The following is a 26,822-nucleotide window of genomic DNA, read 5'->3' on the forward strand; positions in this document are numbered from 1 at the left end:
AAAAGAACCCAACAGCCTTTCTCTCCCTATCAATTTTTGTTCCATTGTTCCTCTCTTCCCAGCTCAATTATACAGCTCTTCTGAGCTCTTCATCTTTGTCTCCAATTAAATGGTACTTTGCCCATTATTTCTCTGTGTGAAGAAGTGAATAAAATGCAATACAATCCAAACATATTTGAAAGCATGAATGGAAAGAGAATCAGGGATGTTGCTAAACATAGCAATTGGATGGTGTACAACTTAGGCGCCACTGTCTAGTTTGTAACCAGCCAGGCTGGTCTTACACAGGTCTCAGATCTGTCATACCTATTAGGCATGGACACACTGAATTTGTATGTCTTGTAGCCCCATGCCAGGGTATCTTGATTGTGTTTTTCTTCCCGTTTAAAATTTTCTTTTTTCTTTTCTTTTTCTTCCTTTTACCCTCCCTTAAAGAATAGCCAGCCTGCTACTGTTGCACACTCCTTTATTTTACTTGCAAAGCATGATCTATGACACTTATTCACCACTTAATCCCACATACTGGGATTCAGGAAAGGCCCGCTGCAGACTGATGACAGATGGAGATTGGATCACTGAAGGTCATGACAGTTGTGATACAAGTCTAGACTCGTTAGTAATAACATAACCTGCCTTCTTCAGGGCCTGGCTCAGAAACACACTGTGAAGTCTCTGCCACGTTCTGTAGTGGTCAGGGACACTGGAAATCGTAATTTGTTTAGGATTGCTAATCTAAATGCTGTGATTATGCGAAGACTTAGCATTTTAAGAATTTGGGAAGATTATCTCCTGATTTCCAACATCACGCAACATCTTCCCCTCAAGTAAAAATGGCTGCCAACGTCTTACTTTCAAGAGGACATAACTGAGGCCTCAATGCAATTTAAATAAACGGCAATTCTGTTGCTTTGCAATTCTATTCAGGGGGCTCTGCCCAACATCCCCATCCCGCCGCGTCCTTCACGGACAGCCGGGTGTACCCGGTGACGAGAGACGGGGGAATTAATTTACAGGGTTCAGGCAAGGAAGAGAATGTGACAGAGACAGAAAACTCAAAGAGCGTGATGCAGTTTTCAGGCTGAAGGCGGAGGACGCCTCGGACGCCTCGGGAAACGCTGCTTGATGTACTGAAGCGAATCCTGCCGCTCCTGGAGGGTTATCCGGCTCCGCCCCGCCCACAGCCCTCAGGCTCCGCTCAGGCCTCCGCCCCCGTCGCGCCCCTTCCGCGGGGCCGGCCCGCGCGGCAGCAGTTCTCGCGGGAGCTGGGAGTGGCCGCGCCGGGCAGTCGGGCGGTCTCGCGCCGCCGCCATTGTGTTGCGGGAGTGCCGCGAGCGGGCGGCTCGGCCCGGCCCGGCCTGGCCTGCGCGGCGGCCCGGCCGTGACGGTGAGTACGGACCGCCCGCGGTGGGCCCGCCTGCGGCTCGGGCCGCGCCTGCTGCGGGGCCCCGCGCGCCCTGGCGGCCTCACGCCAGGGCCGGGGACACCATTTTGTGCCGTGCCGGGGCCGGCCCATCCGCCCTTCTCTCCGCCGTCGCCGCCAACGGCCGCTCGGCTCCGCGCCCGCTCTCGTGGCGAGCTTGTTCCTCTCCGTCCACCTCGCGGCCTCCGCCCAGCCGTTGGGGCCAGATGCTGCCGGACTAGCGGGACCGGGTGCGGCCGCGGGGCCCGGCCGGGCCCGAGCCGTGCGAGCCGCTTCCCGGGGCCTGGCGGCGGAGGTGAGATGCCCTCGGCGGCTCTGCAGAGCACCTGCTGGCTGCGAGAACAGCCCAGCCTTAGGGCACCAGCCGCGGCAGCGTGGGCAGCCATCGACATTTGTAAATGTTCTTGCTCCTGAGAGGTTCCTGAGAGGCTCCCGAGTTATTTGTCAATTTCACTACATTGAAGGTTGAGAAAATAGCCGTAACGAGGAATTGCAGAGTCTGAGAGAAAGACTCGTGAGCTCTGTCTCGTTTGTCATTAAAACGTGATTGTAAGCTCCGAGGAAGACACGTGAGCATGTTTTCTCCCGAGGTTGCTCGGGAGGAAATCTTACGAATAGTTTTATTTTAAACCACACAAAAACATGTAGATATGAGAGCTCGAGTCTTAGGTAGAAGTGTCAGTGCATAGTTCCAAGCTAGAAGAATGAATTTAGGAGCAGGCAGTGAAGCTTATGCTTCCCTCTGATGGAGGGTACAAGATTGCTTAAAACTGGTAGTAATCATGGAAGCTGGCAAACACTTCACTTACTCTTAGACGCGATTACCTGAAATTGCTCCTCTTTTATTGATAGAGAGGGTCAAGGCAGAAGAGAAATATTTGCTCTCTGTGTTTTGTCAATCCCTTTTTGTGAAGGGCTATAAAAATGGACAGTTAAGGATAGTAACTGGTTTTGTCTTTTGAGATTGCATTGCTTTCCCTCAAAGACTGCTTGGATCTTTTATCATCGGTGGCTGTGTTAAGTCTAGTTCGTCTTTTACAAGGCTGTTGGAGGGATGACAGATCAAAGAAGGCAGGACATTTGATCTGTGTGCTCAAAATAGGCTGTGCAGCTCCACCTCCTTTTTCAAGTTGGCCATGTGTTTCTCAGGTATGACTAACAAGTTTTATTTCAGAACTTGATTTCTGACCAAGTTTTGAGAGGTATTGCATATGTCCCTTATTTCAGGAGGACCTAGAATTGTTTCAATTTTTTTCATGAGGTTTTGATTGCTGAGTAGTGTAACATGGCATAAGCTGGTGAAATATGTTGTTTTGATAAGAAGAGTGCTGCTCATTCTGCTGTACATGTTCTCATTTTTCTATTGTTGGGTATGAGTGTGAGTAGTGTTAAAATGATAGAGAAGCCAGAAGTGCATTTTTACTGGTTGATGTGATGAGAGTTCTCAATGAAGGGCACATCAGGTGTGATATTTGAGTAAGGTATACCTTTGCTTTTTGGCAACAACAGGCTTTTTAATCAGTTCAGACTACAACCCAGTTTCTGGTTCCATGATAATTGTTATTGTTTCCTCAGAGAAGACATTTAAGTATTTTTTGGTCTCACTACCTTCTGCATAAATTGAGGTATCTACTTTGTCATTACAGAACTTGCTACAGCATGTTAATTACCACTTGGGGTTTGTTGAATTCCTATGTGTGTAAACAAAATGTTTGAGGTTTTGAGTGTTTTTCTTCAGGAAAACCCTTAAGATAATGATACCATAAAATGAAACCATTCTCATTCTGAAATATTGTATACAAGCTCAATATTCCCCTTGCAGACAAGTATTATTGTGGTTTTAATAGTGTGGTTGTTTTTTTAGCATGAGAGCATTGTATTGCTCTGTCCTGTGCTCTGTGATAGCTTAGCATGCTCACATTATTTATAACCACCTCATTGTGTTGCTATGATTCAGCATAAGCCTTGTATGTGTTTTGTTTGTATTCAAACCACCTATGAAGATAGTTGCATCTCAGGCTTTCAAGCTACAGTGCCTAAAATGGTATTTGGAGAACTCTGGGGAGAAAGTTCCAAGACCCAAAAGACATCTTACTAGTGTTGATCACTAGAGGTGAGGTGCCTAGATCTAATTTTGTCTGTCTAGTAAATGGACATCATGGCTCCGTTGACTTCAGCTGCATCTCTGTTCCTCTGGGTAAGACTGTGAGGAAAGGCTGAAATAATTTGGGTTGTTTTGCCAGGAGAAGAGAAGCCTCTGGGGAAACCTCATTGCAGCCTTTCAGTACTTAAAAATGGTCTGTAAGAAAGATGGGGACAGACATTTAGTACAGCCTGTTGTGATAGGACAAGGAGTGAATTAAAGGAAGGCATTTTGTATGATGAGCATAGTGAACCATGGGCACAGATTGCCCTGAGAGGTGGTGGGTCGTCTGTTCCTGGAAACATGGAAGGTCAGGTGGGATGGGACTCTGAGCCATGTGATCTCATTGAAGATGTCCCTGCTTATTGCAGGGTGGTTGGACTAGATGGCCTTGAAATATCCTTTCCAGTTCAAATTATTCTATGATTTCTGCTAGTTGGATTGCAAATAAATTTTATAATGGTTGCCCAGAAATTGAAGAGCTCTTGGGCAGCAGATTTTTGAAAATTACTCATCTCAACAACATCTTTATTGAAAGGGAAAGGTAAAGTCTGATTTCCTTGACCTGAAGTTCTTTGCCTAGATCATAAGGCCTATCATATTCAGCATCTTTTCACTTCTGCATCAGACATGGCGGATGTAAAATGCTTATTCTTATGTTACTCTGATTGATCTTTATATAGCAGATCCTTCTTGTTTGCTGGCTGAAGCAAAGACTGCAGAAAAAAATTAAGGTAGTATGCAGGAAATGAATCACAATTTGTATACATAAACTGGCGCATTAAATTTTGCCTTTCCTATTGTGCTGCCTTAAGTTGGTTTAAACACCTTTTTTTGGGTATAGTTTCTGCAAGATTTCTTTACTTGTAGAAAGGAATACTCTACAGGTAGTATTATCCTGACATACTTGGATTGAAATCACGACCTGTGCTAATTTACAAGATTAGGCTGATGAGTAACATTGTCTGTCCTCTTGGGGCTACCATTGAAGGAGAAAATTAGTCTTGTGCCTATTTATGTACATCTGTAGAAGGAATTTGCTAATTTTGGACTCCATTTCATCTTTAGCAGGTAGTTGGCTCTGGTGTCCAGTCTTCCACCCCATCCTGTTCTGTTTGAATGCTCTTAATCTGTTCTGTGGATGGTGCATAAGCAATTTTATTAGTATTAGATGATTTATAATTTAGTCTTTGAAGTTGTCTTACGCTTCTGTCTACTCCGCTGACTCATCTGGATATTAATTCCTACTAATGAGAACTTCCATTCTTTCTAGAACCTTTGCATTTTCCATGTGTGTCCATGTCTGACTTTTATCTATGCTATTTAATTCATCTGGTTCCACACCTATCTGAAACAAAGTAATTCAGAAACAGAATGATCCATAATAGAGGAGATAATGCCAGCACTCTTTGTTGAGTACTTAATAGTGCAGACTTGGATCCATTATTTTGTGTGTTTGTTTGTTGTATTTTATATCAGGTTAAAACACAGACGAACATTGCTTTGACTGTCAGATCTCATCAAGACATACGGCTGTCCTGTCTAGCCTACACTAGTCTATATTATTGTGATATTTTAGTTTTATAGTTTGCAGCGTTGATAGTTACTTTTTTACACTCATTGCAGCTTCATACTAGTACTAAACTTGTAGAGCACATCACGGCACATTACTCTGAAGGATAAATTAACTATCATTACAGTTTGAAAATAAATATGATTGTTATGTTTTACTGAATTATGATCCACTTGAAGTGCTGTAGTTTAGATAATTAGGCTTGTAATCAATTTCTTTTAAACTTCCACAATTAACTGGTTTTTTTTGAACTCTGGACTACTGCTTAGAACATTCTTATTGATACAGATGTGCTTACAACTTGAGAATTGCATAAATTGCTGAATGTTTACCAAAGGTTTTAAATGTAATCTGGGAAATTAATTTAATTAATTATTTCAGTGTATTGATGCAAAATTGGGCAAGTGAGCATTTTAGATTCTTAACCAGATCTTGTTTACCTGGTGATGGCTTTGGCAAACACAAACAGGTTATTGCTGTTGGAAGGGTGGTCTAGAAGCAGATGTCCTCTGTAATATGGGCCAGTAGTTCTTTGGTAGACAAAGGTAAACAGTCACTTAAACCTGGTATACTTTAGAGTCCTACTTGCAATATTAAGCGTTTTGGCTGCTCTTGTATAGCTAGGTAACAAATAAGCATGCATGAGAGCAGTGGTTAAGGAAACTAACCTCAGCTGTCCATACTGTTAGGTCGATGGAGTTCTGTACAAACTAATTGGCTTTTACCAGGTAGAATATTTAATTCAGCGTGACTTGAGCAAAGATTAAAAGTCCTGAATATGTGGACTGACCTTGAAACTGCAGCCAGACATGAAGTGTGTCAGGATTGATGTAGCAGCTTTTTGCAGAATGTGATACTGATGGGCATGACTGAATTGTGGGAAAAAAGAGTGCTTTGTTGATGGATAGGGGTTTTTTTTTAATCAATATAGTTTACTCCTGTTCTCAAAAGGGTAGGCCAGAATTAGAAGTGGTTAAATAGACTGTACCACTTTGGCAAATCACCCTGTATCACTGGGATTCTCTGCCATCTGTTTGTTATGTGTCATGCTATTTTTCATGTACCACACCATTGAGGATACTGCAGTTTCCTTAAATTTTTTTAAGAGCTAACGTTTGTGGTCTGCTTCTGTCTCTACTGTCCTGAGAAAGAAGAAACTAGCTGTCCTGAGTTTTAGGTAAACATTAAGTCAGATCCCGTTTCAAGGGCGGGGATGAGTATAGGAGCACATCTCATATGGAAAAGGCACCAGCATTTCTTTTGAAATGCCTAGAAAGAGCAAAAGGCACATAAACACTCAGCAAGTGAGAAGTCAGTTTATGAATACACTTGTGAGATAACCTGTGCTCCTTTGCCTATGTTAGTTTCCCTGGGAGCTGTCTTTGTAGAAGTTGAAGGCCGATAGATGCAGATGTGTTTTTTCACAGGAGGGTGAAGTTCCATAATTTCAACCCTGAGGAATAAATCTGAATATAATTTCTGCAAGTGTTGAGATGCAGTTCATTAGCAAAAATGTAATATATTAATTTGAGAAATCTGAGTAATCTGTTCCTGACTCATTTTGCATTAATATGAGTGCTGTGTGGTTCTTAAAGGAGTACCTCTTACACTTAAAATTGCAAGAATATATCATAACCAAATCATAAAAGGCACTGTAGTTTTCTAATGAGGGATGGGAGGAGATGTAAAGAAGAGGTTACAAAAACTAGGATAAGAACTTGTTTCCCCATTTTGCTGATGCAGTCAGACCAAAGCACTGTGTAAATATTTGTATGTGTGAGTCATATTTATGTTACACCCAGAATGACCTGTGCCTATTTTGCATGAGTTCCCTGCTTCCATGAGAAAAAAATGATCAGTATGTCCTTGTACAGGATACAAAGGATGGAGTCAAAACCCTCAAGAATTCCTCGCAGGATATCTCTTCAACCTTCCAGCTCTCCTGTAGGATCTAGAACTGGAAACAGTTTATCTGGTGCATATAGTACAAGAGAATCTTCATGGAGATTAGAATCTGGATACCAGGTAATGTATTTTTTTTTTCCTTTTTTAAAGTATAAATAATTTTACAAGTGTCTTTTTTAACCAAGAAAAGCCCCAGAACTTAGACAAAAAAATTTCTAAAATGCAAGAATTTACTAACCAGGCCAGTGACAGTAATCAGTGAACTGGTAGTTCTAGATTTTCTGCTTTTACCTTCTCTTGTTTGTAGCTGCACCTTTAGAAATCAGCTGTTTAATGAATGAGAGGGCATTCTGATAATATGGATCTATTTTCTTATGAACCACTGCCATCCTAAATCTGGGTAAATGGAGTTTTTTTGAGGGAGACGTGAGGGTTTTGTTTGAGCTTTGATGCGTGTAGGGCATTACACCTGATGTGTTGGTGATGCAAAAAGTACAGTATGTTGTCAGTTAACAAGGCTATACTGTTCTGCAGCACCTCCTGTGTTTATATTTTGAAAAGGTAAGAAGATGAGCTTTAGACTCTGTTGTGGTTTGACACTGGTCAAATGCCAGGCACCCACAACAGCTGCTCACTCACTCTCCCCTGCTACAGCTGGGTAGAGGAGGGAAAAGCTTAATGAAGGGTTCATGAGTTGAGATAAGGACTGTGACAAAACACTCCAAGGGCAAAACAGCCTTAACTTAAAGGTACAAAGTTAGTTTATTACTAACAACATCAGAGGAGGATAATAAGAAGTAAAATAATCCCTGAAAACCACCTTTGCTTCTCCCAGCCCCTCCCTCCTTCCCAGTGACAGTGCATGGAGACAGGGCATGGGATTTTGGTCAGTTCCTCACCCGAGGTTTTCTTCCACTTGGCTCATGGTCCAGAGTCCTTCCCCTGTGAGGCCGAGGGGTGCTTCCCATGGGAGACAGTTCTCTCTGAACTTCTCCATCATGGGTCCATTCTCATGAGCAGCAGTCCTCCCAAAACTGCTGTGGCGTGGCTCACTCTTCCACAGGATGAAGGCCTCCAAAGACAGGCTGCTGCAGCCTGGGAGCAGGGGCCCTCTATCTCCATCCGGTCTGCCACTGAATCACAGCCATCTCCAGGAATTCACCTGCTCCAGTGTGAGCACCTCCCCCATGGGCTGCGAGCAGATCTCTGCATTCGCAGTGGACCCATGGGCTGCAGGAGGACAACCTGCTTTACCATGGTCTTCGCCACAGCCTGCAGAGGAATCTTGGTTCTGGTGCACCCCCTCCCCCTCCTTCTCCACTGACCTTGGTGTCACTGTGTTGTTTTCCCTCACATGTTCTCACCTTCTAATCTGTTGTGGCTGAAATTAAAACTGCATCCCTTCTTTTGTTTTGATTTCTGAAATCTGTCATCACAAGAGGTGTTACTACCATCTCTAATTGGCCTAGCCTTGACCAGCAGCCCATCCATCTTCAGAGCCATCAGGGATTTGCTCTGCCGAGCATACTTGAAGCTTTCAGCAGCTAATTACAGAAGCCACCTCTCTGGCCCCCAAGGTTTTTGGCAGCTACCAAAAGCCACACTGCGCAAAACCAACAGAGACTCGCATGAGCCTGTCATGTCAGTTTGTTAGTACAGCTGGGCTTTCTGTGCACTGCATGGGACTTAAAAAAGGCCTTTTGCCATTTCACAAGCAGCATTTTATACTAACCAAACTACTTTTGTGGGGAAGGGTAGCTGTTCTCAAGAGGAAGTATTCATGCTGTGCAGGTACTTGCAGTTTTAGAGGTTATTATGGGAAGCAGAGATAAAACTACTGTAGAAATTATTTTTGATACTTGGAAGCAACAGATAGCAGTTTCACTCAGTTATCTTAGTACTTTTTTTGTGCTCCTGTCAGCAGTTCTCACCTCAATTTTGGGCCCAGAAATGTAAGCCCATTTTGGTCTTTGAAATTGCAGAAACTTAACTCTGTGATTAAATGTTCATATTTTTAAAAAATGGTTAGGAGTTTGGTCCCTGCTGGCAAGCTATCTGGGACATTGTATTATATAATGCCTTTTTGAGAAACAGTTTTACAAGTAGTAGAACATTATTTTTAGCACAATTAATTCTGTGTGCGTTACATTTTTGTTACCTTCAGCATGCATGTGCTTGTTGTTATATAGGCTAGAATATATAGGCTGAATGTACAAGGGGAAGCAGTTGTCAGTAATTTTTGTATTTTGGAGTCCTGCATGTTTTTTGCTGTCTGGCTGCTCAGCAAAAGCAAATTGAGCAATCTTACTCTTTTGTCGAGATATGTGGACACAGTCCACACAGTATACGTATACTGAAAGCCATTGATCACAAGTCTTCAGCTGAACTGGTGCTGTTAAAAGATTTTGACACAACATATCTTTAATTATTTCATTTATTACATGAATTGCAGTGTGTTCACTGCACTGTGTATTCTTTTGACTATTTCCTGTTGAGCAAAGTGATTCTGAGCTGAGGAATGATCTCATAACACTTGCCAGTTAAAACAGCAGGGAAAATATTTGTATAAAAGATTATGTTGTATCCCTTTTTTCCACTCCCAGTTTGTAGAAGGTAGTCTGAGAACTCATTACACAACACTGGTGCTTAGTGATAAAACTGTAGGAAGCTCCCTCTCTTGACTAACCTTTGGTATTTACAGAGCTGGAAGGAACAAATTGCCTTATTGCTGGCAGGTTAAGATTACAGAGCAAGAAAGTTTAAGTCCAGTTAGATAGGAATACAAAGGACAGGCATTTTCACTTTGTTAATCCATTAAGAAATCTACCATAAAATATTTAAGATCTAGTTCAGTTACAAATAATTAAACATCTGTCATTTAGAAGAAAAACTTGAACTATCAGTAATTCTTTAGGTATAAGGAGGACTTGGATTTTTGATACAGAATTTCTATAGAGAGAACACTTGATTATAAGTTAACTCAAAAACTTCTGGGACAGATCAGTCAAATTTATATTTGGTTTTGATTAGGGCTAGCAAATATGAAGGGTTTCTATTGGATGGGTTTGTTGTTTTGTTGTTTTTTTTTTCATGTACATATGGAATTGTACGTCATGCACTTTTGAGATCAATCTGGGTACTAACCCCTGCTTATCTGAGGCGGCATAACGAAGAGGTTAATTGTAAACTAATCAGATGTATGGGATATAGTGTTGTTGCCAGGTAACTTTAAAATAAAAAAATCGAATTAGTGTCATGGTATGAGAAAGAAAATCATATCCTTTATGATTCAACATAGTAAACGTTTTATGACAAGTGAATTATAAGTTTATTTTTTTTTTTTTTTGCAGTGGAGGCATAGGGTCAAGAGCAGTTAATAAAATTGTTGTGAATGTTTTCCTGATAACATTTTTCAGCTGCTGAAAACACACACCATAGCCAGAATACCTTATGTAGAGCTTTAATTGTTAAATTCTGACAAGGGATTTTAAATAATCTGAAGCTGAAATGAAGGAAGAAAACAAGCTGAGATTTTTGTATTGTTTTGGTTTGGCTTTGAATGCTTCATTGTTGCTTTTAAGAAATGGTGACAGCAACTACTGTGTTTGTAGTACTCATAGTTCATAGAAGGAGAATGGACAAATAATCACTCAAAAATGCTGCTTAGTGTTAATAAAATTATTGCATTTCTGTTATTTCTATTAATTTTTGTAATCTCCATTATTATTCTATAGAGCAAATGAAATTGCAGTCTCTTTCCTCAGTTATAACCTATTCATTGAAATTCAGCTTGTTTTAGTGGCCATAGAGGTGCTTTTTTTGTCATAGAGACCCTTTCTACACCTGTGGGGTTTTTTGCATAACACTTGAAAATCAGGCCCTTAATTCTGCTCAGTTGCTGCAGTACCTAAGTCAGGCCCAATGCCTCAGAAGCCTTACATTTTGACTTTTTATTGTCCTAGTTCAAAACAGAGGACAGATGAAGGAGCTGCTATAAAGTACTTAAAAAAATGGAATAACAAAACTTCCCTTTTGCCAGTGGTTCTCTCTAAGCCTGTTTCATTTCTTGGCTGTCCCTCAAAGTTTCTTAATAAATGTTCCCAGATTTGTTACTGCATCCACTTCCCTGTATTTTCAATACTCAGACCAGATACTGAGTTATTTTTAAGTTACAAGATGCATATGATAATCACGTTGTTCTTCAGGAATCCGGTGTATTGAATAGTTCCAGTAGAGACTGGAGAATTGGAGAGAGGGACACCCGTGAAACTCCTTGGAAGCTTACAGCGTCGTCTCCAACGCGCTACTCAGGGACACTTGATCACCCTCATTCTGGAAGATTTTTGGGAAGCAGAGGCAGATTGGTGAGAACTGTTAATGTGTGATAATTGGGAAAAAAGATTGAAACCCCAGAGTTTTACTTCAGTCTTCCCAATCTGAAAAGCTGCCTGCAGGGGCTCTCTGTAATGTTTTTAGATAAGTAGATCTTACTAATTCAAGTTGGAGCAAAAACTAGAAGATAGCAGTGTTTAAAAACATTCAGAGGGTGAAAATAGTGATGTATATTAGTTTTACTAAGAGTTAAGAAATACATTTAAAGTCAGTAGCTTTGTAAAAGTCCATTTAAAAAGAAAAAAGGAGGGGGTGATTAGAATCACAGACAAGTTATAGACCTGTGAATGGCAAAGTTCATATTACTTACACTTGCTCCCTCAGGTATTTCCCGGGGTGGGAGTGTGTTTCTTGGGTGGTGCTAGCTTTGTGAGTTAACACAAAGTGCATGGGTTTGGAGACCTACTTTAGGACATTTACTTGCGAGGTGTAGTTCATAGTCTGATTGTTCTTACTTACAAGCAAAAGAATGGTTACTTGAGATTCAAGACTCAGGCCCTGAGAGTTTGTCTTAACTGGGTTCTGCAATGTGCCGTGGTTACTCCCAAGAATAAAGTAGTTTGCTTGTGGCATGCTTATGCATTGTAGAGTGACAGAAGAATACTTTAAAGCACGGTAGAAATATTAAGATAAGAAAAGCAGAAAACTGTGAACAAGTTTGGCGGGACGATAGTGAAATAAAAATTCTACTCGCTTTCAAAGGGAAAGATGTTTGGGCTCACATCATTAAAGAGGTGTTGGTTTTCTTAGGTGAGTCAAAGGTGAAGACACTGAGATATTGGAGGGCGGGGAGGGAGGAACTAGTGTGCATGTGTTGGTCTTCAGGGGAGGTCATGGTAGATGTCTACCTGTAGTTTAAATGCAAATGGAATCTGTGCTTCTAAGTGGTCTACATATCTAGTTAAATTAGTGCTATGGTTTTCAAGGTAAAAACCATTGTTTCCCCGATTAAAGTTGATTATTCTCTTGAAGTAAATTCTAATGCAAGTGAACCTTGCAGAAGATACTCTGAAAATTCCACATATCAAGTAGTAAATTACTAAAATAAAAGTGATATGTTAAATAGAAGATTAGTAAGGGAAAGTATTCCGGCTTTGTACTTGGTTTCTGAATGTTGATTTGTTTCCCTGTTTTTTTATGGTGAGATGAGGGAAATACTTGAAAGTCTTCTTAGTGTGAAAGAGTAAGAAGTTGTGGCTTAAACTTAGTAAAAACCATAACTAAGTAGAAATAAACCACAGATATTATGTACTCTAATTTGGTTGATCTTTAAAGGATCTTGGTTGTGGATAGTTTCTGGAAAGACAAACAGCTCAATTCAGCTTTTTGATTGAGCTTAATTTTTTCTTTTTTATATGAAAAAAAATAAACCTGAAGTATTTAAAATAGAAGATGAATGCCTTACCTGTAAGTAACCAGATAAACAGCTTTGTAGGCTATTCCAAGCTTTTTTTTCTAGGTGCTATAGAAATGTATATAGTGCTAATTTTTGAAGACTGTTTTATTTCGGTGCTGTACACTGCAAAAGTTGCTTTATACATGTTCTTTACTCTGAAGTCCTTCAGTTGTGCTTGAGCTTGTTGTAATCAAAATATACTTGTTTCAAACAATTTTCCTGAAGCTCACTCCTTCGCTAATTATATTTTAGGTTGATAAAAAGTAAGTTTTGGCCATTTCTGGACAGCAAGATATGTTCCCTTGGGGATCCGTGAAGCTATATTTGATTGTGTTTATAGCATCTTATAGGCCAGGAATATAATTTTTCCCCCTTTTTGCAACAATTTTTTGTTGTAAGCCACATCTATCTGGAAAGGAAATAAAATGTTGAATGTTACAGAAACTGAGTTTTGTTGGTAGGACTGTATTGAGTAAACCTAGAAATACTAATCAAGAGCACAAGCATAATTCCTACTTTATTTTTAAAGAAAAGGTTTTGTATCTGAAGCTATTCTTTACAATGTTTGTGAGTTTTACGTTATGTACAAGTGTATAAGTGCATCTGATGTACTATGTAATTTATTTTTTAATGTTATTTCAGTCTACATCTTCCTCTCATTTCACATCTGGATCTTATGGTGAGTCTGAGAGAACTCAGGGAGCGTGGGACATGGGAGCATGTCCAAGATTGCATAGCCAGCAGCAAGATAGTGATTCAAAGAGACCTAAACTATCTTGTACATCTACCTCTTCTGCAAGAAGTAATGGCTTGGCTGCCTTTTCAGGTGAGCGGTTGATTCCTTGAGCTGAGTTACGTCAAAATTGTCTGAGTAGTAAGATGAGGTTTTACCAAGTTTTAAAAGACTTGCTTCAAGTATTATGCCTTTATCTTTCTTAATGAATGAAAATTTATGCCTGTCTGAAAAGTATGTTCACAATGATAACAGTGTTCAAAGTTCCGAGTATGATGTTTACATGGTCTTTTGAAAGTCCAGTTGTACTCAAACCATTTCAGAATTATTACCTGTACCTATTCCATTTGTGGTCAGGCTGAACTTCATAGCTCAAACATACCTTCATTGGTTAGGATGTCAAGAAAAGAATGAGTGCAGCTGCTCTTATTTCATGAGTCAGATACTGTTGATACATCAATGTGTGCCAGGGACAGCAGAAAGGAAATCTTTACCATGCTTAGCAATATGTTCAAGCACTGCATCATGGCTTGTTAGAGCACTGTCGTTAGGGGTTGGGGAAGAAAGTGTTCCTTTTTTAGCAGGGCCTGAACTCATTCTCTAGGAGCTCTTTCAGGAAAACCTGAGATTTTCATTGAAGCTGTGGGTAAGTTCATGAAACTTGGATAGACAGAATTTATGCAATATGCCAGCAGAAGTCTAAAGCTTAGGAAGTAACAGCCAAAACCCTATGCTAAAAGTATTTCTAAACCATTTTGATAAAGATCATTAAATTAATTCAGATTACCCTTGTGAGTATGGATTATTTTTTTTTTTAATAAACCTTATGGAATTGCATAGATATCCAAATAAAAATTATTAAATTCTTGCTCAAACCTCAGTATTATTGATACTTTCTTACTCTGTTAATAAAACGACAACCATGAACATTTCTCATTGTGTAGGACTGTTTATCTTTACATTTCTATGTTGGTTGGTTGTCACACTGTCGACCAATGAGTGCTTAAATTTCTTTTTCTAAGTTAGCAATGAAGTGATATCAAGGTGAATTTTTCAGAGCTGTTGAAGACTCTTTTGGAGCTAGAGTTTTGTCCCCAGCTGATGTATATACAGCTTGCTATGCAGTTGTTGGAGCTGCTAACAAAAACCAAGACCCATTTTTACGCTGAAGTGTTTTACTCTGTAATATGAACAAGGAGAGTGCTAGTCATTGTTCTTGAAGTTGTGTCTAAACTGCATTTAAGCTTCATCAGCTGTTTTTATGAGAAATGAAATTTCATTTAAGTAATGTCAAGTGGAATGGCAGTATTTGCTAAGTCTTAAGCTGCTGTTTTGCTATAATGTGAAACCTTTTTAAAAATTAGCTACCATTAGGAAGCAAGATGCTACTTCTCTTCCTCTTGTATCTTGTAATAGTGTTAATGGGTCTGACTCTTCACAAAAGTATTACTACTTTTTAGCTTTCAGAGCCAACTTTCTGCAAGATGAAGTAAGTGCCTGCATCAGCAGAGTGCACTTAGCTTTATGTTGGCAGCTGGGTCCTTGGTCAGCCTAGTGGCAATGTTAAACTTGCCCTTGATATGAATAGCAAAAATGTCTGTATAAGTGCCAGTTTTAATGGACTTTTAGATGATTACAAAAACAGGGGATTTATTTACTTTTTCTGTCTAGATTCCTCCTGGAGATGCAGTAGGATTCCTAGATCTTCATCAGTAATGCTTGGCTCCCTTGGAAGTGATCTGGTTAGAGAGCGAACACCGTTAGAAAGAAGAACAGATCTGTCCGTTAATAACCTGCTGGATCCTAGCTATGGAAACAGTGACTTTTCACCTTCAACATGTATGTTTCGTGTAACTGAAAGCTCATAAACCTACAGTTTGTAGGGCTTTTAGTACCTTAACATGTTCATAGGATCACAGAATGATTTAGTTTGGAAGGCACCTTTTGTTCCACCTCCTGCCATGGGCAGGGACACTTTCCACTATCCCAGATTGCTTAAAGCCTCATCCAATGTGGTCTTGAACACTTCCAGGGATGGAGCATCCAAAACTTCGCTGGGCATGTTTTTCTAACATTTTATTCAAAACACAAACACAAAATAGATGTTAAAGTATCCTTTTAAATAAAATTGGTTGGCCACTTCCCATGCGTTGACCAAACCATTGAAGGATATATGTATGGTCTAGCTTGTAGATGCATTGTGGTGTTGATGATTGCCACTGTAACTCTGTGATTACTCAGTAAAGCTCATTTCTTATTTGTCTTAAAATCTCTTTGTATTTAGGTATGTGAAGAGAAATAATGTTGATTTGACCTAGGGAACTTTTTTCTTAAAGGTGCATATTATCTCTTTTTGTTTGGGTTCTCAAATGGTTATTAGGGAAAACTGTTAGGACACTGAGAATAAAAATGAATAAACACACACTTGACATGAGAGGTTTGTCTCGTGGCAACTGCTAGGACTAGTAAGGACTTCAGCAGTGTAGTTTTCACTTTCTGTTCAGAGTGCTGTGATGTTCTAGAGCTGTGTCAGGGGAAGCTCACCATTAGTTTTGATCTGCAACCTTTTGCAGATGCATTAGTTGTATTTTGTAATGCAGAAGTTAAAGAAAATTCCATGTTTCTAAGTATAGAAGATAAGCAGAAAAGCTAAAATCTACTTTCAGCATTTGTCCTGGAGCCTTGCCTTGGCAGAAGAGTATATTTTAATGTCATTATACTCGTAGCACTTTTTAGTAAGTGGACAGTTCAGCTACTCTACCTGGTAGAGCCTTATGGGAGAAGTGGACTGGGGAGCAGCCTTGCTTTGTACTGTCTATGCTGCATTTCTAGCAGTAGTCCTATTAAGTGCTATTAAAAAACTCCCAGCTGTGTTCCCTGATGTGTAATCAAAAGCATCTGGTAGATGATTGGCATCTGTGCAGATGTTTCATTAGCTGGAATCTGCCAGATAAATAAAGCTCATCTTGAGCAGTAAGTTGTGATTGCAATGCAGAACCCATTAAAAGAAAGTCACTAAAACTGCAAAGATGAAAGTTTTAAAATTGAGACTACATAGAGAGCTTCTGTTTCCTACCTTCATCTGTCCATGCTTGTTTCTTCTTCCCCCTTTTCCCGCCCACAACCACCCAGTGCAGCTATTTGAGGAAGGGCTCTAGCCACCTCAGCTGCTTCATGTGAACTATGGTTCATCTACAGTGGAGTTCTTCTCAGTGTGTTGAGATACTCAGGCAGCATTTACAGAAGATGTTCTTGTTAGAATGATAGAATGGTATGGGTTGGAAGGGACCTTTAAAGTCCCCTAGTCCAATCCCCCTGCAGTGAGCATGGACATCTTCATTTAGGACAGGTTGCCTAGAGCCCTGTTGAACCTAACCTTGAATGTTTCCTGATGTGTATGTGCGCATCATCATAGTATTTTCCTTTGCTTTTCTGCAACAGATCTTCAAGACAGGCCTGCCTCTTCATACGCAGAGGGAGCAAGACCAAAAGAAAACTCCTTAAGCACTTTGAGGCTGAATGCACCCATGAACCGCCAGTTGCCTTCTGATCATCAGCCATCTTTTTTCAACAGAGACTCTAACGTGAGCTCTTCAAGATCCAGCTATTCTTTAAGACAAAGGAGAAATGAATTGGAATCTCCCCAGAGGAGTGTGCAGCCAGCATTTTCTCTTAGTGCCATTAGAGATGAAACCCCTTCCTCAAGTGGTTCCGAAAGGATTTTATCTTCTCAGAGGTCATTGAATGAGTCTGCAGCTGACAGTGAAGGGAGGCGCACAACCAGACAGCTGCTGTCTCGTTTAGCATCTAGTATGTCATCCACATTTTTCTCTCGAAGGTCTAGCCAAGACCCGTTGCATACAAGATCGTTAGGCCCTGAAGAGTCAACAGCGGTCCCAAGAGTTCAAGCTACTGCTCTGTCAAGTAGTAATGGAGCTGCAACTCCGGGGGTTCCAGGACTTCAGTCATCTGAAACTTCTCAGGGGTTCAGTTTTCTTGGACGAAGGTGGGGTTTATCAGGAGTTTCACAGAATCGCAGCTCTGACTCTGATGGGGAAAGTTACAGACCAGACACTGAAAGTAGGAGCACAGGATCCTGGTTGTCGTCCTCTTTGAGGAACAGATGTACACCTCTCTTTTCCAGAAGAAGAAGAGAAGGAAGAGATGAATCTGCAAGGATCTCTACCCCTGATTCAACTGCTAGATCACAACATGTCTTTAGAAGGAGAGAGTCAGGTGAGGGCACCTCTCTTGAAGCATCGGATAGCCCTCCTCGGTCTTCTGTGAGCAGACCAACGCCTGCAGTATCTGTTATTTCTACAGCTACTGCCTCCCCACCAGATTCAGCCTCCAGTGGAAGAGGTTCAGGAATTCTGCCTGCTTCTCTCTTTCGCTTTGCAGTGCCTCCAACATTAGGAAGCAGTCTGTCTGACAATCTTATGATAACTGTAGATATTATTCCCTCTGGCTGGAATCAGTCTGATGGACAAGAAAGTGGCAAGTCTAAAATACCACCTTCAAGAGATCCAGAAAGACTCCAGAAAATAAAGGAAAGGTAAGTTAGTATGTTCTTTTGGAACAGTAAAATGTACCTGTTCTAATCTGAGAGGGCTTTCTGCAATCATGATTTTAAAAGAAAACTTTCTTGTAGAGGAGGTGGCAACTCAGTTGTATTCTCACTTTTGTCTTTGAAGAAGTTTGTTTTAATTCTCATGCATTTGAGAACAGTTTGATAAGTGGAATTCTGAAAAAGTCCTTCTTCAAAAAGTCCTACGTGAAATGTCACAGCATTTGTTGGTATTGCATCCTATTCAGCCTGCTTTTAGAAGATTCTGAAGATGAAGAGGGTGACATGTGCAGAATTTGTCAGATGTCCTCTTCAAGTTCTGACAACCTTTTAATAGAGCCATGCAAATGCACTGGAAGTCTGCAGTATGTTCACCAGGAGTGCATGAAAAAATGGCTGCAGTCGAAGATAAATTCAGGTAAAGCAAACTCTAAACCAAGGTAGACTTCCAGTTATACTGGGAGGCTTATTGGAAGAATTGCACCTACTGGGGTATTTAGTTGAAAAGCGAGCAGTGGGGACAAACTGCTGCTGCTACAAAAAGTAGTATGGCACTTCCAGGCTTTTTGTGTTCTGTGCAGCTTCTCATGTGAGTAGTTGCAAGAACTGTATTTTTTGTTTAGGGAACTGCATTTTTTGGGGTTGTCTACTAAGATATTGAACAAAAGATAACGTTGCAGAAGTGTAGCTTTAGAATTACTCTGCCACTTCAGTGGTACCACTTTGAGTGGCATTTGTTCCCCACCCTTCCTTATGGAAATGATTGTGCTTTTTTCCAAGACTTCTATAGCTGAGCTAACTGTTAGCAGTGATAGAAATTTGAAAATCCAGAAATTATTTTGAATTGTAACTAAAGTATGTTAATTTTTTCTTAAAGATACTAACTCCCATTCAAGGCACTTTAAAAATGCTTGTTCAAAAATTACTAAAAGTGCATATATAATTCTTTAAGAAACATTTCAGATATTGCATGCTGTAGAAATATTTTTGTAACAGATTGATTGACTGATTTGTAACTGTTACCTGCAGTATTCTTAAAAGTAGGTGGCTTGATAGAATACATGAAATACTTTATACCAAAGGAAGGTGCTAGTATCTGACCTTTTTGCTCAGCACCAGAGATCAGTAAAGGGATGTTTTAGAAGCCTCAGCTTGTAGAAGAAAAATAATTTGAATTATTTAGCTATATATGAAGACATAAGTCCGCTATCAACTTGCTTTGTTCATCTTGTTGCTTATGGAGGAGTCTTTTTTAAAACTGGTACTTAAGACAAAATGTTACTTAACAATAACTTTGTTGTGGTGTATTTATTCTTACTTTTGTGTGTATTTGAATTACACAGTAAAATTCAGAAAGCCCAAGAAGCGATTTTATGCCATACTTGCAGGAAGAAGCATATTAATTCCCAGTGTGAATGTGAGGCAAAATAGGTGCAGCTGGATAGAGAATAAACATTCTACAGCGTTTAAATTCTGACAGTAGCAGATGTCACTACATTCCTATGAGAGGCTTGCTTTTCTTCTAGCCTTGCTCTGCAAAATAAAGTCAAAAATTACGTAGAGTTTTTAATGTTTATATGAGTGTGTTGTATGTTATAGACTGTTGAAACTTGACACTGAGTTTTCCCCTTGCCCACCACCCCACCAGGTTCTTCTTTGGAAGCAGTGACAACTTGTGAATTGTGCAAAGAGAAGTTGCATCTCAATCTGGAAGACTTTGACATTCATGAACTTTATAGGGCACATGCAAATGAACAAGTTAGTATATTTTACCTTATTTGGTAAGTGTTGCTTTAGTGCTGGGAGGGCACTCTTTAGAGAAGCCAAATGCATCTCCATTTCAGAAGGGCTGTTATGCGTATAAAGTAATGTTAATGTGGAACAGATTTTTCTCCTCAATATTCCAACTACCACTACCTTCCTGCTATGCTTCCTACAGCTGAGCTTTCAGTAAGTGTAACATATCTCTTTCCTTAGTTGCATGTCTGTCATCTAGCTTTGTAATCCACTGTCTGTGCCACATAGGTGCAGTGTGAATTCTAGCATGATTATATTGAATTTCATAGTCAGGCATTGTTGTCACTTTTAGCTGTTTTTGAACACAGTTTAGCAGTTGTTTTAAACATACAATTACAAATTTCTTTTATTTCATTAGAGTGGTAGAAACTAACCTCTGTTCTAGCAGTTTCTAACTGCTCCTTCAAATAATTTCCTAACTTAAAAATAATCAAAGGCCCCTGGTATAACTTTTGTTATTTAAAATAGAATATCTTTGACCCATTGGATTGTGTAGTATTTAAAAAAGAGTAAATAACACAAAGCTGGTGTTTTTAATGAACTCTATTCAGAGGGGTTTTCGCTATTCTCTGGGTTGTAATCTGACAATATATGAAGATTAATGCTATTAGCTTACCTCAGATATTTAAAGAAAATACCAAGTTGTAAGAATCCGTGCCAAGTGACATCAATTTTGGGGCAAAACATGAACCTCTAATTTTTTTATTATTTAAAGTAAGTTCTTACCCTAGTACTCGAATTCCTATCAATCGAGGAAGTCTCTGAAAAGTTTTTCTCAAGACATCTTGTTTTAGTGCTAGTGCTTATTGGTTGCTGTCACTGCACTTTAATAGAAATAAGAACTGTGAATTTTTTTCCTAAAGAATTGACTAAATTTTCTGTTCAGCAGTAGCATTTTTAAAATTTTTCTTTTATCTTAGCAGGTAAAGGAATTTCTCAAATATTTATAACATCATAACACTCTTAAAATATATTCCTTTATTTTGGCTTTCTGTAAAGCCTTGAGACCACAGAGAAGAAACCAGCAATCCTGGTTTGATTTCCCCAAGTGATATAATACTCTGATTCGCACATTCTTTCCTCTGAACTAATCAGGCTGACAGATCTAATTTGTAGAACTCTATTTATCTTCAAGGATAACATGTTAGATTTGGGGTGGATGGGAAGGACCAGAGGTATAAATAGCTTTTCAGCAACTTAAATTTTTTTGTATTACATTTTCCTGATTCTTTCAAACAACTAGAGATAACTCTGTAATGATTTCATTAAAAATCTAATTGTTGTTCTACTTGAATAATATAGGCAGATGTATTACTGACATTCTGAATGTTTCTTTTGATCTCCTTTAAGGCAGACTATGAATTTATCAGCTCTGGTCTCTACCTTGTAGTGTTGTTACACTTATGCGAGCAGCGCTTTTCTGATTTGTTAGGAACTGCAAATGAGGCCAGCACACGTGTCAGAGTAAGTATGCAGTGATTTTCTGGCAGGAATTACTCATACAGAGAATTTGGAAGCAGATTGTTACGTTAAGTGACCTAGGAGCTAGATACCCAAGAAACACACTTTTAAAACAAATTTAGGTTTAAAATGGGCTGTGCTTGTCAGTGTGCTGTTTGATTGGAAGCTGAAGGTACTACATAATTGCAGGTACTCTGCTACAGAATAGTTTCTGTCAAAGTTGTTGGTAATTCATTAGTTAGCACACATTTAGCACAGAGCATACAGTTAGCATACATGTTGTCGTGATTATTGTGAATTTATGCAAAACCTCTCTCTGTGCCAAACATGCAGTTAAGAATGCTGGACTACCTGATTTGTTTAATTTTTCTCATTATGCAAGTCTGTATTGCAAAGGACTAGAACTTGTGCTTGTCTAGCGCACTAGACTAGTGCTTGTCGGCCAGAGCACATCTAAATGTGTACTTGAATATTAACATTCTGCAACAGCCTATAGCTGTAGTGTGAGTTCTCTGGCATTAGTCCAAACCCTTTATTAGGTGCGTTTGACTGCATTCTCGTTGCTTGAAAGGTCCAGCTTAGGGACATGTTAAGTACACCTTTAACCAGTAAGAGATCAGCATACAGAGTTCTTTCTACACAGTGATTCACTCATAAATCCAGTTTGCTACATGTTTATTTGATACTAGATAATTAATCAGTGCTCTTAGTCAACTGAGCTCCTGAAAAGCCAGTTATTTTTAGTGCTTTTTTCTTACAAAGGAGTGACAGTATTAACCTTTTCCTGTGCATATGGGAATGGTTGACTGCTAGCAGGTAGTAGATATTTGGAAGAGGCAGGACTGTGCTCTATCTAATCTTTTAATTTATTAGAGCATGCTCCTCTTTCCTCTACAGATCCAACATAGAGCTTGTATTCCATGCTCCAGTTTCTGTGCTGCAAGTGTAGAGATATAAAAGACACATGATATAATTGTAGTCAGCATCCAGCACAGATTGTTAGCTTGAGTGTATTGCAGAATATGTTTTCACTGGTTTCCCATCAGAGGAGGCATTACATACTTCTGTGTGTGACACTGCATTTTAAACTAGTGAGAGCATCAATGCTAATATTTTATATCAAGCATATGAGTAAGCTGTGGAAACTCTTATCTGCTGTGTCTCAGTATCTGGGCTTTTAACTGAAGCAGTGATGCAGATTGGCAGTGACGAAAACCACTTGGCTGAGACTTTTTAATCGTAGGAATTTTGGCTTTGGATTTTGATACCATGTATTTCTTACATCAAACCACCACTGTGCCCAATAGTAATCATGCTCTTAAGATTTTAATTATAAACAAGAACTTAAGTGTATTTATGAATTTTTCCTGAACCACATTCATTTAGAGGGATCTGTTTTGTCATATTAGTTGTGAATTATATGAAATGGATTTAACTAATGCAAGTCCTTACTGTGATTGTTTTTCTGCATCAGAGTTTCTAGGAATGGTTTTCATTGAACTGACACTTGTTTATGTTTGATGCTTTCAAAATCGATGTGTTCTACAGACTGTAGAACATGAAGATGATGTCACAAGTTGCTACCACGAACATTTTGCAGCTGAAATAACTGTGTAATAGCAATTTGAAGCCTAGTGTGTGGGGATTTATGTTAAATTTCACATTGTTTTTTGGAAGTTGGGCAAATGGGTTAGGTAACCAAGATCTGTCATGAAGCTTTGGGATGTAAAAAGTGAAGAAAAATTTGCTAACTTGTTGCAAATTTCTGCAGATAACTTTGCAACTTTTAAACTACTTTCTCTCTGCCTTGTTTCTAGTTTATTAACCTTGCAAGAACTCTTCAGGCACATATGGAAGATATTGAAAGTAGGTGCTTCCCCTCTTTTCCTCCCCTCCCACTAGATCAACTCAAAGCTAATGAGTACAATCCTCCTTGCCAAGATTCATAATACTGAACATGATTACTGAAAACCTTACTCAGCAGTGCTTTTTCCATCATCAGTAGAATTTTTCTGAGGAGGAGCCAATTTAATTCTCCATTATTAACTTCCCAACAGCACTGAGTTGTTTAGACCACAGTAGTGTTATCTGGAATCGATAATAAAATTCCTTAGTAGTTAGAGTTTGGTTATTGTAGTTCTGGTAATTCATAATTACAGGATAAATGGTGACCTTCAGGTTGCTGCCTTTTACAAGAGAAAGTAGGAAAATAGTATGAAAGAAACATTTAGAATTGAATTTTACTAATTGAATTGAATTACTGTATTTAAATTAGACACTTGTATTGCCAGTTTTCTTCTTTTTCTTGCCCTCTTCCCCCCTTTGTTTTTTTCCATTCATACGCACTTTTTGGTTGTGTGGGTTCCTTGATCAGATCTGTCAGACCTCTTGAATGAAGTCAGAAGGTTGCCAATTTTGGCAAACCAAAGGATTAGCCTACTTTTCATCTAATGGCTTTTTTTTTTAATGTGTTTAAATTCAACACTATATGCTGATACATCTGAATTTCTGGTAAATGTACTCTGGATCTATTTCTGAGCATGTTGAATAGGCAGTAGAAGGGTAGTTGGTCTACCCTTTTTTTCGTAGTGTGCATGTGTCTGTCAACTTCATGTGGGTTTTCAGTACACAGGATGCATTTGGAATACTATAAAGAAAGGGAGTGTGTGTGTGTGTGTGTGTGTGTGTGAAAGAGGGAGTTCTGGTTCAAGGTGATTATTTCTGCATTCAGAGCGGTCAAAAGTAGACTTGAGTTATGAATTCATTCCTAAGTTATGTGCATCCTTACTAGAGGAAAAATTAATGAGTGTCATTTAACTCCTTAGTTCAATCTGTATTTGATTCAGCCTTTAACTTGCAGGTGAGGAATACTGAGTTCTAGATTTATTATTGATGCGCTTCAGTTACATTTCTCTTCTAAAAACTGAAGAAGCAAGGAGTCAGACTTTTCTTCTTTCTGTGTTCAGGGATGGAACATGTTACTCCACTATAAATACTTTCTTGTCTGCAGACCTGGCTTAAGAGGATACATTAAATTCCTGTTACAGAGAGGCTAACATGTTACAAACCTAATGTAGATGTGTGCATGGGCTTTTCTACCATAGTTGACAAGTGTATATTTGTCTTTTGACTCACCTTGCAACGACAAATCCTGTGCATATGCGGGCGTTGTGTTCATCTTGCATATGCTGAAAGGACTGGAGTGGAGAGAGGAGCTTCTTCCAAGTAGGCCCAGGTTGCATTAAGATATATATATATATATATAAAATGTAAGAGTCTGTTTACACTGCTGGATCATTCTAGGTATTTTAGTATCCAAATTTTTAACTTAATTTTAACTTAGGTTGGGTGCTGCTGTCATGGATTGAGTATATCCTCCTCTGACTACTGCTGGAATTAGCCATGCTAAGCACTACATAAAAGTTGAATCTCTGGCTTAATTAAGTTTTCTCCCTCTTATTTTGAGGAAGGAGAGTAGGAGGACACAGCATATTGTATGTTCTGTTGAGTTTTGATTTGAAAATGCTGCATTTTTAGGACATGAGATGCATTTAAGAATTAAGTTATGTGATTACTCAAGGTTTGGGTGGGTATTGCAGTCTGCTATTTAATATTATAAAATCACTTATTTCTTCTATTCATCCTAAAGTGCTTTAATTTTTCACACATTTTTGTCAAGGCTTCTGATTACACTGTGTTGTTCCAACAGCTTCTGAAGATGACTCTGAAGACTGATGCTGGTAGAACTTTCATACTGCAAGAAACAAACAGAATTGCTGCAGAAATGCTGAACTGGCAAGAACAACATCAACATGCATTTGTTTTATTCCTCACCTTAGTAAAATGCGTATTGAATATTACTGTAGTTTTTGAAGCATTGTTGAATTCAAAATCAACTGCTGCACAGTGGAGCTCAGTAGACTTGAGAACTACTCAGCATGTGTGCGGATTAGATACGTAGAAAGCAACTTCCCTTTTTAAATTATGAGGATGTTGTACTTTGTTTTGGAAGACATCAGATTCTGAATATTTAAGGAAGCTCTATCTCCCTTTGTGTTTTCTTCTTACTGTAGTCAGACTTCTGGCTTTGTCTTACCGAGTTTTGCTCCTGTACTGGCACTAAGTGGTTATAGGGGGTTTCAGGGGGAGGGTGGGGATGCCCGTGTACTTAAATAGGTTTTGTTAAGGTGTTCTTAAATGCCTCTTTTGCTGCATCATATAACTGATTGCTTCCATTGTTAATGAATGAACCGGAGGATAAGCAAGATACCATAGAGATTGTTTGGATTTAGGCTTATATGAAGACTATTATTTAACTCAAAAAGCAATAAGAACTTGCAGTGGTCTTTTAATACTTGGTGATGGCTTTTTTTATGTACCAGTTTGGAAATCTGAGATTATATTTGATATCATGTGGCTGTTCCATTATGGAATATTGCAGGTGTGAACTCTTGCATTTCAGCATTCCTGGCAGATATGCAACTTGATAAAGACCTAAGGTTGTTTAGTTTAATCAGACTTTTTTTAGATCCCACCTTCACTGTTCAAAGCACCGGTTATCAGTGTGTTTTCTAGTGTTGTCACTTCTTTATAAATAAAGACAAAAGAGGTATGCATCTCTGCTGGTATTGTCCATTTCATTTAAATGTGGATATCTACCAGAACTTACACTTGAAGACATAGAAAGCTGGAGTCTGTGGGATATCTTCACTAATGTTTCTGAATTCTTACCCAGATATTTAAGATAGTTCTGACCATTTTGGATTGAAATGCTTTCTATAAATGGTGGTACAATAAATTCTTATACATGTATTGGAATTGTATGTCCTACAGATACATGTTCGTTTTGTAATTACCTCAGTAAACAATGTGTTGGCAAAGAGTGCAGTATGTTGAAATGCCATGAGTTTAGTTTATTGTTGCAGTACGTAAAACTAACTTCTGCAGAGGAAAGGATGTGCCTTACTAGCTGAAATGAACTCATGATTTGCAGAGTTACCTTTGCTAGCATTACATGAGTTGGGCTGTCATCTGTAAGACTTGAAAGAATGGAATGCTAAGGAAACTGCAGATTTCTATGCCCATTCTGGTAACGTCAGGCATTTGGTGCCAGCACTTATGAGTATTATTCAGTAATTAGTTGAAATACAGCTCTGGGACATTAATCTGAAAAGTGAAGGTCCCAGCATATGTGAAGATTTTTCCTACTCATTTATGAAGAAGGTGAATTGAAGTTTATAATAAATGTTCAATCCTTGCTGAGGTGGATGGTACCGCTTAATAAAATGTCATACAGTGAAGCAGTCAGTATTTTATATGCACTCAATACATTTAGGGTTACAAGCATGGGTTCTGATACCCTAATAAATTGATGACGAAGGATATTTAAAAAAATTTCCCTCGGTCTTTGTAACAAAACACCATTCCACGAAGGT

At 39.1% G+C, this 26,822-nt stretch overlaps 1 protein-coding gene across 4 annotated transcripts; it reads left to right on the plus strand.

Moving 5' to 3' along the window:
- The first annotated feature begins 1,296 nt into the window (after positions 1-1,296).
- On the plus strand, positions 1,297-26,003 carry MARCHF7 (membrane associated ring-CH-type finger 7). Of its 4 annotated transcripts, none has more exons than XR_009114657.1 (11): positions 1,297-1,384; positions 7,011-7,161; positions 11,247-11,405; positions 13,472-13,655; positions 15,234-15,401; positions 17,004-18,117; positions 18,378-18,547; positions 19,778-19,887; positions 21,277-21,390; positions 23,205-24,622; positions 25,097-25,177. XR_009114657.1 is itself a non-coding variant. In XM_058027779.1 (11 exons), exons 2-11 carry the CDS (start codon positions 7,021-7,023, stop codon positions 25,120-25,122), a joined length of 2,235 nt encoding a protein of 744 aa, XP_057883762.1. In that variant the 5' UTR covers positions 1,297-1,384; positions 7,011-7,020; the 3' UTR covers positions 25,123-26,003. The 4 variants fall into 4 exon arrangements, 3 of the variants coding, with proteins under 3 accessions (XP_057883762.1, XP_057883761.1, XP_057883760.1); XM_058027779.1 differs by having other exon boundaries at positions 23,205-23,253; positions 25,097-26,003; XM_058027778.1 differs by lacking the exon at positions 23,205-24,622 and having other exon boundaries at positions 17,004-17,798; positions 17,964-18,117; positions 25,097-26,003.
- The last annotated feature ends 819 nt before the right edge of the window (positions 26,004-26,822 follow it).

Source organism: Melospiza georgiana, chromosome 7 (assembly GCF_028018845.1).
Source record: "Melospiza georgiana isolate bMelGeo1 chromosome 7, bMelGeo1.pri, whole genome shotgun sequence".
NCBI lineage: Eukaryota > Metazoa > Chordata > Aves > Passeriformes > Passerellidae > Melospiza > Melospiza georgiana.